This window comes from Orbicella franksi, chromosome 4 (genome assembly GCF_964199315.1).
Source record: "Orbicella franksi chromosome 4, jaOrbFran1.1, whole genome shotgun sequence".
Classification (NCBI taxonomy): domain Eukaryota; kingdom Metazoa; phylum Cnidaria; class Anthozoa; order Scleractinia; family Merulinidae; genus Orbicella; species Orbicella franksi.
In genome coordinates this window covers 17,491,370-17,508,833 of record NC_138148.1, presented here as the reverse complement: position 1 = coordinate 17,508,833, position 17,464 = coordinate 17,491,370, and the positions used below count along the sequence as shown (strand labels likewise).

General features: G+C 37.5%; 2 protein-coding genes and 1 long non-coding RNA gene across 3 annotated transcripts; 2 read left to right on the top strand and 1 right to left on the bottom strand.

The window, feature by feature from the left end:
• Positions 1-53: 53 nt before the first annotated feature.
• On the top strand, positions 54-6,687 carry LOC145484829 (DNA replication complex GINS protein PSF1-like). Its single transcript, XM_081463472.1, has 8 exons — positions 54-182; positions 797-861; positions 1,131-1,226; positions 2,314-2,404; positions 3,581-3,652; positions 4,734-4,766; positions 5,169-5,243; positions 5,947-6,687. The coding sequence occupies exons 1-8, from the start codon at positions 108-110 to the stop codon at positions 6,010-6,012; spliced, it is 573 nt and encodes a 190-aa protein (XP_081319598.1). The 5' UTR covers positions 54-107; the 3' UTR covers positions 6,013-6,687.
• LOC145484899 (uncharacterized) lies at positions 2,451-14,788 on the bottom strand. Its single transcript, XR_014049102.1, has 3 exons — positions 13,263-14,788; positions 6,634-6,701; positions 2,451-3,539 (listed from the first exon to the last, which is right to left on the bottom strand). It is a non-coding gene; the product is annotated as an uncharacterized LOC145484899 (long non-coding RNA).
• LOC145484790 (uncharacterized) lies at positions 6,709-17,457 on the top strand. Its single transcript, XM_081463426.1, has 9 exons — positions 6,709-8,014; positions 9,857-9,989; positions 10,558-10,660; positions 11,185-11,253; positions 11,557-11,658; positions 14,795-14,841; positions 14,994-15,028; positions 15,483-15,600; positions 17,270-17,457. The coding sequence occupies exons 1-9, from the start codon at positions 7,864-7,866 to the stop codon at positions 17,448-17,450; spliced, it is 939 nt and encodes a 312-aa protein (XP_081319552.1). The 5' UTR covers positions 6,709-7,863; the 3' UTR covers positions 17,451-17,457.
• The last annotated feature ends 7 nt before the right edge of the window (positions 17,458-17,464 follow it).

Genomic DNA, 17,464 nt, shown 5'->3' with positions numbered 1-17,464 from the left:
GGGAAACTGGTAACTAAACAAAGAAAATGGCGGCCACTTGTTGATCCGCACATACAGAAGTTGTTCTTCGTCAAAATCGTGTCAAGTTTACCAATTTTCTTTGGAGAATGTTTGGTGATAAAGCACTTGAGCTTGTAAAGGAACTGAAAAGATCTATGGATGGCACTCTGCCACCTTATAATGTAAGATATTGGTTTCTTCTCATTCAACAAATTTTGGCGGGAAACTTTTCGTCTAAGTTTCTGGTGAGATTATTGTCAAATCAACGTCCTGATGATCGCTTCCAAAGCCGGCAGGGTTTTTTTGCATATTGAGGGTTGCAAGTTGTAGGTATGTTCGAGTTGAAGTGGAGTAATCCCCAATATAAAGGCTAACTGCCAGCAGCTTAGGCTTATTAACGTGACTACTGTATACTAACTTGCCAGCAACTCAGCCAATCAGTGTAGCATTTTTCCACTCATTTAACCGGGATTTAAATATCACTTTCCCGAAGACTGATACATTGTTGCAAATCGAATGCATGGAAAATACCCAATGGAAAATGGAAATGTATTTCTTTTTTTCAGAAGACCTCCAAAGTGTTTGAGATATTATTCCACTTTGGGGCAAAAAAGCTCAAAATGCATAAAATTTGCAGATAAGATCGAAGCGACAGGTATCTAAAACCTTAATAACAGTGCTGGCAACGCGATCTCTAGTTTCCCAGCCCCTCTATCTAAAAGTTCCCCCTTCTTGTTTAATAGTATTAACCGACATCTCTTCACAACTTTAATTTTGTGAATAATCTCTCTTAAAGGAGGATCTCGTGAGGCAGGTCTTGGAAGAGATGAAGATACTCTTTGAGCAAAATCAGAAAGAAGTGTAAGTGTATACGACTCCTACTTGGTGATTTTCCAACAAAAAAATGAAAGTTCTGGTATAGAAGGGGTCTGGCTTGGATACTCTCTTACATACAGTGTAATTTTATTTGATAAGCAAGTGAGATGCTTGTTGTCCACAATTTGTGCGCGATGACTGATAGAGCTCAATTTGTATTTTGAATAATCTCAGTTGATTTTCTAAATAATCTGGAGCAGTGAAGTTTATTGAGAAGGACCAACATATCATTATCCAATCTATTCTTTATGTAGGGCATTAACTGTTGAAGGAGAAACTGGTTTATTCTCTGGAGTGCATCTGAGACATGCTAGTTTGGAGAGAAATAAAAGATGTCTACTCTCCTACATGTAAGTTACAATGAATAACCAACATATCAATGGTCTAGTGTGTGCTAAAGGCATTTACAGTCAGGTGTCCATTGATAGCCTCAATTGACCCGTGAGCAACATCTCCATTGACACTCAATTGACACTCAATCGATACGCAGTCAAAACTTGATCGACAGTCAATTGACATCTCGATTGACACTAGATCAACACTCAATCAACAGTGGGTTGATATCCAGCCAATTACCAACCAACTCATATGCATTGGCTGAAAATAAGATCCAGCTTCTTTAGGAGTCCTGGACTACAACTGCAACAATTTTTTGTTTGATGAGAAAGAAGCAAATTAGGAATGTTCTGTTTAGTAGCTTTTATTTGAATTGTCACACACTACTGGAGTGTCATGTACACAGGCTCAAATGATAGTACCATAACACACACTGGCTCAAGTTGTACTATTGAGCAGTACTTAAAATACTGCTTAATAGAGGTAGCTTCCATTTGAATGGTAAGTTGACAGACTTAAAATGTTAAACCACCTTGTTCAAGTGACCATGCGCTATCTACAATTAATAGAATTCTACTAGTACACTAATGCAAATGCTGTAATCTGATTGGCTGAGCCATTGAACACTATCAGCTGTTAGTGTGCAGTGGCTGGGGGTTGTCTAGGAAATGACAACATTTTTTCGTTCTTCCAAAGTTTTGGACGAAAATTTTGATGCAAATGGATAATTAAATTCCCGAGAAGTCTAAACAAAGGACATTTACAGTTTATTAACTTTTAAAAAAGTTGAAATTGTTGAAAAAACTGATGCACACGAGCACACAACTTCAATTTCAAATGACAAGTCAATCCAAGCAATCTTTTTCAGGTGCAAAGTTTAATAATACGTCAAGAAAATAATTGGAAACCGTTATTTGAAGTAAATTTTAGTAAGAATTCTACTAAAACAATTAGATTATTTGCTCTTGATTTCTATGAGGTGATAGTGGATTCGGCCTTCGGCCTCATCAACTATCACCTCATAGAAATCTCAAGCTCATAATGTAATAATATTATTGTTAATTAGTTGAGACTGTTTACATATTTTTGTTAAACAAACAGCTATAACAGGATGCTGAGAATAAAGGGTCTCCGATGGGAGTTTGGAACAGTTTTACCTGATGAAATCAAGTATAATTTATGTGAACAAGAGGTTGGTGAACTTAATAATTATCATAACCCTTTTCCCAGATGAAGAATATTCCATTGACAGCATTTTTACGTAAGAAGTGGAGTTTGCATCAGGCAAGTGTCCCAAAGAAGCTATTCCAATTTCTATGTTCCCTCCTTGAAAAGGTACTAATTTATTGCAAGGTTACCCCCAGTTACCCATGTATACAGATGGGAGTAGTTGCAGTGAGGGGACACAGAGAGACAAAGCATCTTTCCTAACCACACATTGCATTTTGTCCCTGAAGACAGCTTGGAGTCCAACATGCTACCCAATAGCCCTACAGCATCTACATTGTATGCCCAGCTTTGCTTGTCCAGTGATGGTAGTCTCAGACACACTATATGTCAGTTACATTTAGAAATTGTGAGACTGATCTGCTACTAGCATTAGGCTAATCCATAGTTAATAGAGGGGAATGGTTATGAAACTTGACAAAGTTCTTTGTTGTGTGTTTTTGTTCCCTTTTTAGGCCTTGCACAAAACACAATAGTAGTTTACTCCGTATTGAGTAACTAACCAATAGAAATGTGTTGGTTATGTAATTCATGCATACTGTATGAGTGCAAAACAAAAGATAGTGCACGATCGTGGACCTTCCAACAAAATTTGTGGCATCTTTGTTTGCTCCTTTGATATTTGCCGGGCTTCACAACCAGTCCCCTCTATTAACTATGGCTAATCTAGGCAGATCAGTTATTATCAGATTACTTATATTAGATTACTTAAAATAATAATGCATAACAAGCAACTAGAGAGAGAAAGAAAACAGAAAATATTAACATTACTTTTAAATTAGTTCTACGCTAGATAACTTAAAGAATATATGTGAAAAGTGGGCGTCAACCATTTTATCAAGTTGCGTCAGTAGAGAAAAACAAGTCATAAGACAAGTTTAACGTTTGTATTTCTTTAACAAAGGAATGAAGTTTACGAATGTAGCCTTAAACTGGTTTTTAGGAAGCTCTCTTAAAGATGCTGGTATCTCATTCCATACTCTTGCTCCAAATTTGCTGTCACTGTTTAGTTTTTTTTTCCCTGGCTGGCACTGATATTAGTTATCAAGCTTAGAGCAGACTGTACTGTCTTTCTTTGTGCCTCTTCCCATGTGAGTTGTCTAAAAGCATAATAATATTAAATGAATTTTATTACAAACAGATTCAGTGGTTTACAAAATACAACAAATCGTTGGCAACCTACATGAGAACTGTTGGTCTAGACTTGACCCAGGTGAAGGGACTTTATACTCTTCCAATTTACTTTTACTTCTTTGTAATCTTTATTAACTTTTATGAGTTAAATTAATAGTTATTACAATAAGACAAATCGCGTGTACAGAAGTTCAGATTGAATCTGCTGATTTATGTGTCATGACTGCCAGGACATCTAAGCAAGCTCTAGTAAGCTTTCCTAAAAAGAACCCCCGGGTTACAATTCAATCTGTTGAAAGATGCAGATGGATTCACATTAATGTACAGTTGAATCCTGCTAATTGGGAACCCTAAAGGGAAATGAAAAAATGGGAGTTTGAAATAACTGATAGTAAATGACTGAAAAGTATATTCAGAGGAAATAATTTGAGTTCAAGATAGTGGGGAAACTGAGATAATCAAGTTCGAGATAAGGAGGTTCTACAGCTGTAACTGTATTTTAACCCTAACCCTTACAGAGATTTTGTCCCATATTTACAAACTCTGATCTTTATTAATGATTACAGTAAACCTACAATGGGCAACAAAAGTATTGAGACACTTGGCAGTAAAATTTGATTTTTGAGCTTCTTGGAAACAGTTTTCCCGTTTCTCTCCCCCCCCCCCCCCCCCAAAACAATGTTGATTTTTCTATTAATTTCTTAGACTGCACAGACCACAGCACCTCCACAACATTGAATTGGGGGGCCAGAGGTATTAGAGAATTAATGCTAGATGCAAATAGAATAGAATAAGTGCTTAAATATCGAAAAGTGTCATTTTCTAAAAGTATCTCAACTACTTTTGTCGCCCATTGTAGTTTTGTCTCTAGCAGGAAAAGGGATTAATAGAGGAAGAGTGGGACCCAGCCCATTTTCCTTTTGCTCATCTCATCTTTTCCTTCACTCCTGAAATGCTATGGCAAATGCAAAATTTTTGAAACGTTAAAATGATGCAAATTAGGGATAGAAACACCCCTCTCGCTACTAGGTCGTTCTTCTTTGCGTATACGCAGTGCATGCTAGGAAAAGAAAGAGACTTCTGGCAGTCTACTTTGAGCTGGCTATCCTTTTTTCAATTTGCAGTCTACTTAATATTAAGATTCGTATTTGATTTGGCAGGATATGAAGCCACCGAAATCACTCTACATAGAGGTATGTGAGTTTATGCTAGTCAGACAACATACAAATTGTTACTTGGCTCTCGAGAATCAGGAATAAAACAAATTAAACAGTTGACTGTCGATAGTTTATTTACTTAACAACCTAGAGTGATTTCTTTGTTATGTTCTAAAGCACCAAGCTGGTGAGCCAAGCGGGAAATGACCTTTTTTCAAACTAAGCCTATTATTTGCAACTTCACTGGATAAGCATTTTTTTAATTAACAAATCTAATTATAACATAGCCTGTTAATCTGTACAGTTTGAATCAGTAGTGCAAGCATGAATCTATAATACGACATGTATGAAGTTTAATTTAGTTACAAATGTATATGAATTATTTCATATAAACTTCACATCAAAGTATCTCAGTTACAATGTATGTGTACTTGGCAGGTTCGATGTCTGGAAGACTACGGAGAGTTTGAAACAGAGGATGGAACAGTTGTTTTATTGAAGAAGAATAGTCAGGTAAGGAAAAGCACATTTTATGGTGAGAAAAAACAAAGAACTTATTGTTTTGGTGAAATCCTGATTCCTCTAAAGAAGCCTGGATTGAACTCCTCGAAAAGCTGTTTCCTTGGATTTGTTCAATATAATTTTACCCTCAACAGAGCATTTTCACAAGGCGTCACAGCAGCACATTGTTGTACAAAAACAATGAAATGGCGGTCATGTTGGTGTACCAAACCAGTCCTGTGGGAGTTGAAATCTTTTGTTATGCTAACACTTTTTTTGTTGGAACAAATTTGCATGGCGGCAGGCCATGTGAGTGAAAATGCTCTTGACTACATCTCACACACTAAATTTTTTGGACCAATTTTTGTCTGAAATGTTGTGGGTGGATATCTGATTGACACGTATACCTGTGCGAACTTATCATTAATGCTTTACTTTATAATTAATAATATAAGCAAACAATAAAAGCTATTTTTGACACAATAAATTAACAGCAGATCTTAAGGAAGATACCTGTCCCCTTTTGAACCAGAGAGGGCTCACCTGCATCACCCCCTTAACCTTTTTTCAAGGAAGAACCGTCCCATCCTCCATTTTACACCCCCCACCCACCCCACCCCCTAATACCTCTTTTAAGCATTTGTGGATTTTGGTCTACCTCTGTCAAATGAATGCATACATGCTTCAGTTGATATTTCTACTGTCCTTCTTTCAGCATTTCCTACCAAGATCTCACTGTGAACATCTCATCAGACAAGGAATTCTAGAACACATTCTGTAGAGTATGAGACCTACCCCATCTTGGGGGAATCCACTCTATTTAAAACATAATTAATTTTGTACAGCTCATATGTACAAAAAGACAATCGTAGGGATGTTTTGGACTACTATTAGGGTAAATTCAATGTGTTAAAATTCTAACATTGCTTTGAGGGTTAAGAGATAAAATAAAAGAATTCACATTAAGTTTGAGCCATAAGTAAATGTATTCTCTTGTTTTAGTCCCCTAAGCCTGGGCATTATGTTATACTGAAATTGGCCTCTTCCAGGAACATACATGTGCATACCACTGCAGTTAGTTGTAAGACCCTCAAAGAAGTTTCTTTTTACTTGTACAATTTGTTAATTTGGTCACTTGGATCGTAGTGCATCAAAGAAACCAAAGAATCCACTCTGGGCAAGGATTCTTTGGTTCCTTTGATGCACCATGATCTGAATGATCTTGAATTAATCTGCTTTGTGAATAAATGCAAAATTCTTTTTTGGATTGAAGAATCCACTCTTGGATTCTCCCAAAGAAATGTTTCCTTACTATCAGAAGGCATATTTCACCCTGTTTAAAACAATTCAATATTGAAATACAAATAATCTGAGATTCAAAAGAAATGGAAAATAAACAAACCTTAATTTGCATCAGGTACCTGTTCATTTTCTTTGTATCCTTTATTTTAGCTCAAGAACACTCTGCATCTATGTATTGATTAAATAGAGCTATTTGAGTACTTGACGTGTCCCAGGGAAGGCAGGAATTTGCATCACATCGCTGATATTGGTGTTGGAAATATAACACTATATGGGAGGGGTAGGTGGGTAACTGATGAACAAGTTGCCTTGATTTCATCATTGTACAAGTACAACACATTAAGAGACATTTCGTTGCGAATCAAAACAATGCCTTTAAAAGGATTACTGTATTTGAAGGTGAGTATCAAGTCTTACCCATGAAAATCTAGTCACTTGTACATTAAGTTTAAGGGCAATTTGATTATTTTTCCCATCTCTTTTTGCTTAATTGTTTAGTTTTTATTTGTATATCTAGTTTGCATCTTGAATAAATTATTAAAGTAGGTATGTATGTTATCTTCCCTCGTATGTACTGTGGGTGGGGTATTGAGAAGGCCATTTGAACACCATTTTTTGTGCACAGGGAATTATGGGAAGTTTCAAAATATTTTATTTCCGCCTTTACTTTTACATAGGCTGCCCAAGCAAATACTTGGCTTGTATAGCATAATTTCCAACGGCGTCTTGCAAACGTTTATAAATTCTGCTTCTGCCGGTAACCAAAATGATTAAAATTCCGATATCCTTAGGTGGTTTTGAAAGTTTGAAAGAATGTTTCGTCAATACTGTAAATAATAGTTATTTGTCAAGCACCCAGTGTCTTGACTGCAGTCCAACATTTAAAGCAGTTTTGTTCAATGAAGGATTCAGCGATATCAATGCGTAAATTACGTTGAGGACCGCGATCGTTATGTGCAGGCTCTTCGCGTGAAATGAATTTTGGAGAAACTCTTTTTAACGTATGAAGTGGAAAAGAAATAATTTGGCTTCTTGTCCAACCATTTCTTACTGAGAACAGATTTCAACTCACGAAAACAATGAAAAGAAATTGAAAAACACTCGAGAAAAGAGCCCGGCACACTTCGTGACAAACTATAGCGAATGCTTACGTTGCGTGACTAACGACGTTATAGCGTGACTCAGCTCCTGTCAATGTATCAATTTCGTTGCAGTCCAGTTACAGAGCCGTTCCAGTGCTAGCAATTTATTAGCATTGTGCAATGGGCGGTGATGCGTAGGTGTCTTTACAAATATCGTGCTTCTTGTTTTTCGTGATTTAATTTGGGGTATGATAATGCTGAACCGCGGAGTACTTGTTTTGTCCCTGGCTTTGGTGTGCAGTACAGTCGCACACCCACATAGCATGTATGACGAAGTCGCCGCCAATATGCCAGCACCTTTTACAAGGGTCTTATTTTTGAAGAAACCACCGTTGGAAGGTAAGCAAATTTACTCACACGCAGTGCAGCGCTTACCAACTTACAGTAACAAGGAAGTGGGGGTTCATAACAGTTGTTACGGCCGCACTTGAGCTTGATGCTTGTGTAACAAAATGCCATTTCAACAATTGCAATGTGGTATACAGTTACCCCATGCAACTATAGAGAGCGTCAGTGATATTTACGCTAACTTGAACGCTATTTAGGCTAACCGTAGTGTCGACATTTCGTGTTTTAAAGACACCTCTTTCGAACATACCGAAGTAGGTTCCGGCCAAAGAGAGCTCCAAGCATATTAAAATTTGCATATGACCGTTTGTGTGTGCTTTCGAACCGCAATAAAAGCTTGCGAAATCGCTTTAAAGGCGATGAAGCATTTCCTAGAGTTGTTTTCGATCCTTCCATCGAGTTTCTACGCGATCAACGCATTTTTTTGTGACAATTTTTCCTTCCGTGCACAAGTTTGGACATAGAACAAAAGGCCTCTCCAAATCATATGCACGGAAAGCTAGAATGGTCGTAAACTCGCTCAGAATTCTAAGCAACAAATTGCAAGGATAGAACAGAACACCTAGAAAGCTATAGTCCTAATTCTAATTTTATTTTTATGAATTCTTGAACGTAAAATCGCTCAGACTGTTAAGCAACAAATTGGAAGGATAGGAAAAAACAGGAAATGGTCTTATTAATAAGTGTTCTCTGAACGTAAAATCGCTCAGATTGCTAAGCAACAAATTGCGAAGATATAAAAGAACACTAACAAATCTAATTTTATTGTTAAGTATTCTTGACTGTAAAATCGCTCAGATTGTTAAGCGACAACTCGCAAGGATAGGAAAAAACAGGAAATGGTCTTAATTTTATTCTATAGAGTGCTGGTTTTCAGTGACACGCAATTCAAAATAGATCAAAATAAAAATCAAAACCGGTCAAAAAGTCCACAATCTGGGAAATGAAAGAAGGTAAATATGCAAAGACTGTCGCCAAAATTCTGGTCACAGCAATTTTTCTTACGTGAGATATGCGGAGAAATTTTTTACCCAAATTTATAGAGATTTGTATGAGACGACATGCTGGTGCCCATCCGTATGGGCACCAACATGGCGGCCGGAAACCAACAGAAACATCTGTCACTGAGTTTTGCTACAAAAGCGTGAATTTATCCCTCGGAGAACTCTAAAATATTAAAACAATACTTTTTCTAAGACACGAACTGTTCAGATAGCCAAGTTCCCCGAAATAGGTCACTTTTTTAACCATCATGACAGCTCTCCAGGCCGTCATGTAAATGCCGCGTCACGCAAAAGCTTAGAAATTTAAGCTTCGTGTATCACAAAACCAAGAACCCGTTCGGAGCCAAAATTTGTATGAATATTAGTTTTCAGCTGCTCTTATACATCATTTAAGTAAAATCTCAGGAAGATCGATAGTTTTGTAGTTCGAATTTTAGTGACGTCATGTGAAAACCAGCTATTGCAATTGATCAGTGCAATTGTATTTTACGCACTGAGTTCTTAGTGTGTTTTTATCATGTCATCTTGTTCAAGTTTTTATCGTGTATTTTATCTTGTATTTGTAGATACTTTAGTATTTTAACCAATTTTAGCATTTATTGGAATATTTGGATTTTGCTATGTTTACTTTATTTTTAGTGTCCCCACTAGTCTCCTTTGTCATGCAGCAATCTTAATTCTTCTCTCGGGGCTGGGGTGTAGCATTGTGTGACAGCCACGGAGAAGACAGGCTATCCAAGGACAACTTTTCTTTGTACATGCTTGATGTAACTCACTCTTTGTTTCACCTGTCAATCACAATCTCTGTAAACAATATTTGGAATTACAGGAAAGGATGTTGTCATCTTGCAAAATTTGCTGCTGAGGTCACCATCAGTGGAGTCAGTGGAAACAACAGGCTTTTATGACCAGAAAACCAGTGAAGCAGTAACCAGCTACCAAAGATTGAATGGCTTGCCTGGGTAAACTAGATTACAAACGAACAATACACTACAGTGTCAGCAGGCTCACATTTTTAGGGGGACACATATGAGTGGCAAAGTTGCGGGAATTGGTCAGTATTTTGGGGGATCTACAGTTGCTTGGTGCTGTAGCTTTGCTAATGGTACCTGACCCAAAATGTGAACATGCTCACCAGCTAAGCTTCGTGCAAGTTTGATCTGCCTGGAACTCTTGGTATTTAATTACTGCATTTGAAACAGCTTTTTAACATCAATTCATAAAGCAGGTTATGTGACTAGAAAAAAAGGGATGTAATGCGGATTAATTACTTTTTATTATTATTATTATTTTAGCTACATTTATTTTTCATTTCTCTCTGTTTTCTTCTTTTTTTCCTTCTTAATTTTGATTCTTAATATCCTTTAAATCCCTAAGTCATAAGAGTAAGGCGAGACAATTGCTCCAGTCACGTTTATGTGCAGATCACCATCCTAGGCACTAAGTGCTATAAACTATACTTATTGCAACTTGTTTAAAGCTCTAGTTATACTCAACTTCACTGAACTTACAACATCACTTTTTATTCAGAAATGGTATATTGGATGCCACAACAGCATCCCTTGTCTTAAAACGACTTATGTATGATGGATATAAAGATGACAGCACTGTGCTACCTGGATATAAATTTAAGGTAGTTAGGTGTCTAAAAAATACTACCATTCTAGTTAATATGCATTTGTCCTTCTCTTAAGGTGGTGCACAATGACATTATTCTACAGAAACAAAAACGTATTGCTTTAAAAAATACGCTTGTGGAAGATTGTTTGGTTTCAACCTCACCCCCCGGTTTCTCTTAAAATTCTAGCTAAGGGTAAAATAATAAACTTCATGTATTTCCTTTTTGAAAGCTGCCTCCCCAAGCAGAGAAGCAGAGTTAGGCTGTTCCAAAAGGAAACCAGATTAACTATTATTCGGAGTGCTTGGAAACTTTGAAAAATTGAAAAGATTTACGAAGATTTTCGACATATTGTTACAGTAGTCTCAATGAGCTCAGAGTTTTTGACCTGCAGGTTTGTGCCTCACCCTTAAGGCATGAGAGTTATAGCAGGTTTACTAAAGCAGAATTCAAGCTACAATAGATGCACTTAAAAGTTTTAATCTGACATTTTAAATTCAGTCACATTTAATCAATTTTCTCTTCTTTCTCTCTTTTAGATTTATGTTCCTGTGTATAAAGATCGCACTATAGAAACGTTTGCTACACTATACGACTCCAACGATCAGGTAGATTTTATTTTGTTCAACCATTTAACTGTCTTTAAAAGATTGGTGGTATCATAACCAGGCTGGGCAGCAGAATAGGTGACAAGATGAAAGTCATAATCCAGGAGTTTCATTCATAAAATTTACAGCTAACTACTCCAGTTTACCATAATTAGCCAAATTAATTGGGCTTAACAACTGATAACAACAAATAAACAACTTGTGAAGGGCAGCTGGGAATTTGTGTCTTTTTGTGTGACATCAGTGAACTGAAATAATTTCTTATTTAGTAAAATGATAGTGCTTGTTATCCAAACTATATAGGTAAAGCACACATTCAAGGCCCGCTGTCATGGCGCTACAGATTCAACCGGTGAACCAATAAATCAACTGACGAGAAATGGAAACACTCCCACTGGATTAGTGGTATGACTGTCTTTCACATTTACTTGAATGATAAAATGGTGTGATACACAGCTTCTGATTTTGTTTTGGGACACTTTCAGGAAACTATATATATCATGAGGATTTTGCTACAATTTTGGTTAAAAGGGTTCTTAAAAATTATAAAATTACATGAACATGACTTAAGCAATTGACCCATACACTTATTAAATGCATCGGATCATGTGCACTAAAGGCATCCACAGTCAAGTGTCAATCGATCCACTCGATGGATACCCGCGATCTACCCTAGATTGATACTCAATCGACACTCCATTGACACCTCGGTTGACACTCGATCAACATTCCATCGACATCTCGGTCAACAATCGACTAATTTTCAATTGATTCATATGAGTGGGTTGACACTCAGCCGACTATTGGCCAACTGTTGATCAAGTGTCAATAAAGTGTCACCCAAGTATCAATCAGGATGTCGATCGACTATCGATCGAGACATCGATCGAGGGTATCGATCGAGAGTATCGATCGACACTCAACCACAGATGCTTTTAGTGAACATGATCCAATGCATCTAGAATGCCAAAATGACAATGTGTCAAGTGAACTGTCGAAAGGAAAACCAATGTATGATTGATCAGCAGCCCCTGTTCTGGAACATAGCCTTCTATCCTCCCCTAAATGCAATCAGTGGTTGAATTTGAAAATAGTCTGTCCAGTTGTTCAAATTTCAGATTAATACCTTTTGCCTGCATAACTTACTGCACCTTTCAATAACATGTGGACTCTAAAATCAACCGACAAATGCGTTTTTTGCTACAGTCAATCAAATGTGAGGGTCCCCTATACCTCTGCTGAAAACAGTTTCACACAAAAGTAATTGGCCTTTTCACGCATCACGAAAAATTCGAAAAAAAGCTTCACGTTCACAGAAAAAAGTAAGCAATCATGTTTCACGCGAAAATGCAAAGGCTAAATCATGTTTCACGTAAAAATGCAAATTCTATTCACGTTTCACAAAACATACAAATACAATCATTACAAAAATGTATCTGGCAATACTGAAATGTACCACAGCAGATATAGCTGCACATGGCCATATTTTGATAATTTCAGACTCTTTCGTCGTCAGCATGTCTAGATCTTTTGTGGATTGGGTATTATGCATGTACAGTGGAACCCCGTTAATACGGACACCTAGGGGACATGCCAAAGTGTCCGTATTATCGGGGTGTCCGTATTGAGCCGTATTTAAGCGGGCTTTCAGATAAAAAGTCACGGACACATGTTTCATCGATACCAAGACTAAGGCAGACATTTTTGACGGCAACAAAACGTTGTTTTGATTGTAATGTAACTGTAAAATTAAACTATGGAAACCTTATGGTCATTTAACTATAAAGGTTGACAATGCAGACCGCAGCTAGGTCATGCACGAGGTCACCAAGCAATAAAGATGACAATATGAATAAAATATGCAAATGCTACCTTCGTGAAGACAAAAGAAAGAATCCAAAAGACATATTAACGCTTTGTTGACATATTTCGGTTATGACATCGAAGCGATGGTTGAGCAGACATCAGTTAAGGCTGGATAGAGTGTGGATACTGACAGATTAACTCACCTTTTCCGCAGAACTCTCCATTTTCTGCCTTTTCTCGATCGAAATGGCGTGATACCCCGCGTGTGTGACACAGCGTGACAGACTAGATTCTAGGCCCTCCTGGTTCACTGTTGCTGTGGTTAGTTCTCAGTCCTCCATCCTCACGCGCGTCGAGAGATGTCGAGAAAGGCAGGCCGTCACGCTTTTTACATCCGGTTTGGTATAGTTTACGAACTTTTATGACGCTAAAATCTCCAAAAATGCGAAAAATTATTCCCACAAAAGTCGATGGTTCACAAATCACGCGAAAGTAAATGCATTTTTCACGGATCACGAAAAAATCGAAAACCAGTGTCCCGAGGACGGAAAAATATAGATTCACGAATCACGGAAAAAAAAATCCTCATTCACGCGTCACGCAAAGAAAAAACGCCCATTCACGCGTCACGAAAAAAGTATAGGGGACCCTCAAATGTTTGGTGTCCCAGCTTAATTCCGACAGTAATCAAATTGTTGAGCACAGTTCAGACAACGAAACAGTGCTATTCGGAGGCTGGGAAGAGCCACCGAACATTTGATTGACGGCAGCGAAAAATGCATTTGTTGGTTGAGCTTTGAATTTTAGAGCCCGCATGTTATTGAAAGGTGCAGTAAAGATAACATGCCATTACAAGGGTCGGAGATTAAGGTTACTTCAAACCTTCGCGGGACTATATTGGTCGAGAAAATTAATGTCCGCGAAGCACAAGTTTGCATACTGTGAACGCTAGGGGTTCTGTTATTTCATTGGCTCGCGGCTTTCAAGTTGACACATTCCTCTGTGAAGGCGTGATATGTTTATAAATCTTTAGAAGGCGAAAACTCGCAGTCGTTTTTCGAGAGAATCCCTTCTCTTTAAATGAATTAATATATAGGGTATGCAGATTTGACGGTTTTCCATGAAATTTGGTCAGAACATTCACTGATAGATATGGAACAAAAGCGTGTCGGCGAATTCCTTTATTTTAAATACTTTCCTCGTGGCGGCCTTTAACGTAACAGGTTACTCGAATTTTTCGATAGTCGAACTTGACAGATCTATAAAAAGATAACAAATAGAAATAAAAGAAAATGCTGACACGTTTTTGGAGATTGAGGCTTTGTGATTAACACTGCACAGTTATTTTGCATGAACGATCGCATTTGATACCCGATTAATTCGCTGGAAAGTCAGTCGGTCATTTTGGAGTTGACGGCCTCTTCCGCCTTTGGAAAGCAAAATCCAAAACAAAACATAATTTTATCGAATTCTACAATTTATAACCTTTCTGTTGATATATGGTTTGTGGGGGTTTCCTTGAAAACAGCGCGCATACGAATTTTTTTCTGGAGGACTCCCGCGAAGGTTTGAAGTAACCTTAAGTATAACTTACAATTTTTAACAAAACTAGACCATCCATTATCTCTGGTTTGCACTAACATGAATATTCTTTTCGCTTTTTACATTTTTTAAGTCACGTGCTCATAGAAGTGCCCCTTCAGGCTCACAGGCATTTATTGTTTTGTTTTGCTAGACATTTGACCTCAATAGTCCTGAGCCTAGTCCAAAGTTATATGGCCCGTAAGTATTTCTTTCAATTTTTTGTAATGCGTAGATGGCACCTTATTTTGTATGTCACTTCCAAGGAAATGTTCACACAAAGATGCTACTGAATAATGTTGCACTAAGTATGTAGAATATTAAATTGTAACAGTACTTTCTTTTATGTTAAGATATCCTGTCATAAGGGCAGTCAAGGGTCTGAAAGGTATGAATCAGTTCTATCATGAACTAGTGAGAAATAAACGAGATATTACATCCCTGCGAAGGATCAGATCTTTTGCATTTTTAATTTTAAGTGAACTGTCTCTTTGTATTATTACTCAAGTACTAGTAATCTGGGACAGTAAAGTACCGGTAGTCATTCCTGATTTGTTTGGCGGGCGAAACAAGAAGCTTAAACATGTCATTCACCCACGCAGCCTTTTGCTGAAAGGTACCCCAAAAATTTCCTAGGGAGTTCTCAGTTCTGTCAAAACTGGAAAATGATATTCAATATCTTATGTTCCGTAAAGTCACGCATTGCCAGCTGCAGGGAAGGGTTTATAGTTTTTATTATTGCGCACTTAACAGCTATACCCAAAGGCATTATCATCATTTTCATCAGTGGTCAAAGATTTTGTGCCATATAGAGAACTACATTTTCCCTATTCTGTCCAAAGGGAATGCTGCCATTGGTCGGAACAAAAATGACACTTTCCTAAGTGACTACAGAAGTGGTATTCTACTCCACACAGGGGAGTGGGAAAAGTGGAATTCGTCAGAGCCTATGCCTAACAGGCAAGTAAATGAATTGTTATACGTTGTTTTTTTATTTAAGAAATACATGTAGAAAACATGTACTGTATTTCTATCGCATTTTTCCGCATTCGTAGTATAGCTAAAATTAGGCGATACCTATCCCAGAGTACTACTGAGACTATTGTTCACGCTTACATAACATCGCGTTTGGACTATTGTAACGCCCTACTGTACGGTCTCCCAAAGTATCTGATTAATAGACTTCAGCTTGTACAGAACTCAGCAGCTCGCCTTGTTACCTTGACTAGAAGGCAGGAACACATCACACCAATACTAAGGAGCTTACATTGGTTGCCAGTTCATTTTAGGATTATTTTCAAAATATTGTTGTTAACTTACAAAGCTCTGAATGGACTGGCCCCTGATTACATTAGAGACCTACTGCGATTTAACATTTCTGGTCGGACACTAAGATCTTCAAACAACAGGTTGCTTGATGAGCCTAGAGCAAATCTTAAAATGTATGGTGAAAGGGCTTTTTCCGTGGCGGCACCAAGGCTCTGGAATAAACTACCCCTCCAGATCAGACTTTCATCATCAGAGGCAGTTTTTAAGGCTAATCTTAAGACTTATCTTTTTAAGCGTGCATTTGATTTGTAGTTTTCACTTTTTATTTGTGGCCTAATTGTATTATATAGCGTATTTAATTCTTAAGATTTTAACTTTTAGGATTTAGGATTTTAGGTTTTTAAAGAATTAGGATTTTAATTTTAAAGTATTGTAAAGCGCCGTGGATAATTAGTGGAAAATGGCGCTATATAAATGTATATTTATTTATTTATTTTTTATTTTATCGAGTTATAGAAACACGAGTGGGAGTTTTTGAGAACAAGAAATGCTGTGGGAACCCGAGCTGCAGGCGAGTGTTTCCACAGCTTTTTCGAGTTCTCCCTAACTTTCATGAGTGTTTCTATAACTCAACAGAAACACAGAGAACATGTTTTCTATTTCTTTTAGAAAACACCACGACAAAGAAAAGGGTAACAACTTGTTTACTTTGATCATCAAAATGTGCTAGAGCTTGTGCTAGTTCTGTGTTTCTATCGAGTTATAGAAACACGAGTGGGAGTTTTTGAGAACAAGAAATGCTGTGGGAACCCGAGCTGCAGGCGAGTGTTTCCACAGCTTTTTCGAGTTCTCCCTAACTTTCATGAGTGTTTCTATAACTCACCAGAAACACAGAGAACATGTTTTCTATTTCTTTTAGAAAACACCACGACAAAGAAAAGGGTAACAACTTGTTTACTTTGATCATCAAAATGTGCTAGAGCTTGTGCTAGTTCTGTGTTTCTATCGAGTTATAGAAACACGATTTTTAACCAATCAGCGCACGTATTTTCTTAGGGCTGTTTTCTAAAATAAGTACAGTAATCGTTTCTAACAACTAAAGGTTTTATTTACACACTTCTGTTGAGCTCAATGACCAGGGCCGTAGCCAGTAAAAAATTAATGACTGAGACAATGGCCATGGTTTAATTCGCTTCCTAGGTATAAAGGCTTTCTGTGTTGACTGAAAACAACAAAAACAAAAACAATGACTAAGGCAAGTGCCTTGAGCATTTTGCCTCCTACTAGCTACGGCCCTGATGACATTCAGTCTGTGAAGGATTCATAAACGTTCAACACTTAATACATTTGCTGTTTACAGTCATGGGTGCATTCATGCCCACCCTGATGATTTGAGGAAAATCGACAAAATTCTCAAAGAGCTTGGTGTCAAGGTGAGGCCAAACCCCTTTGGAAAACTACCGTATCCTTACCAGCCCCAAGGACTGCTTTCAGTACAAGAGATTGTGTCTGTGCGACCTCCGTCCACTGAGGATCACTGAGGGACATTATTAAT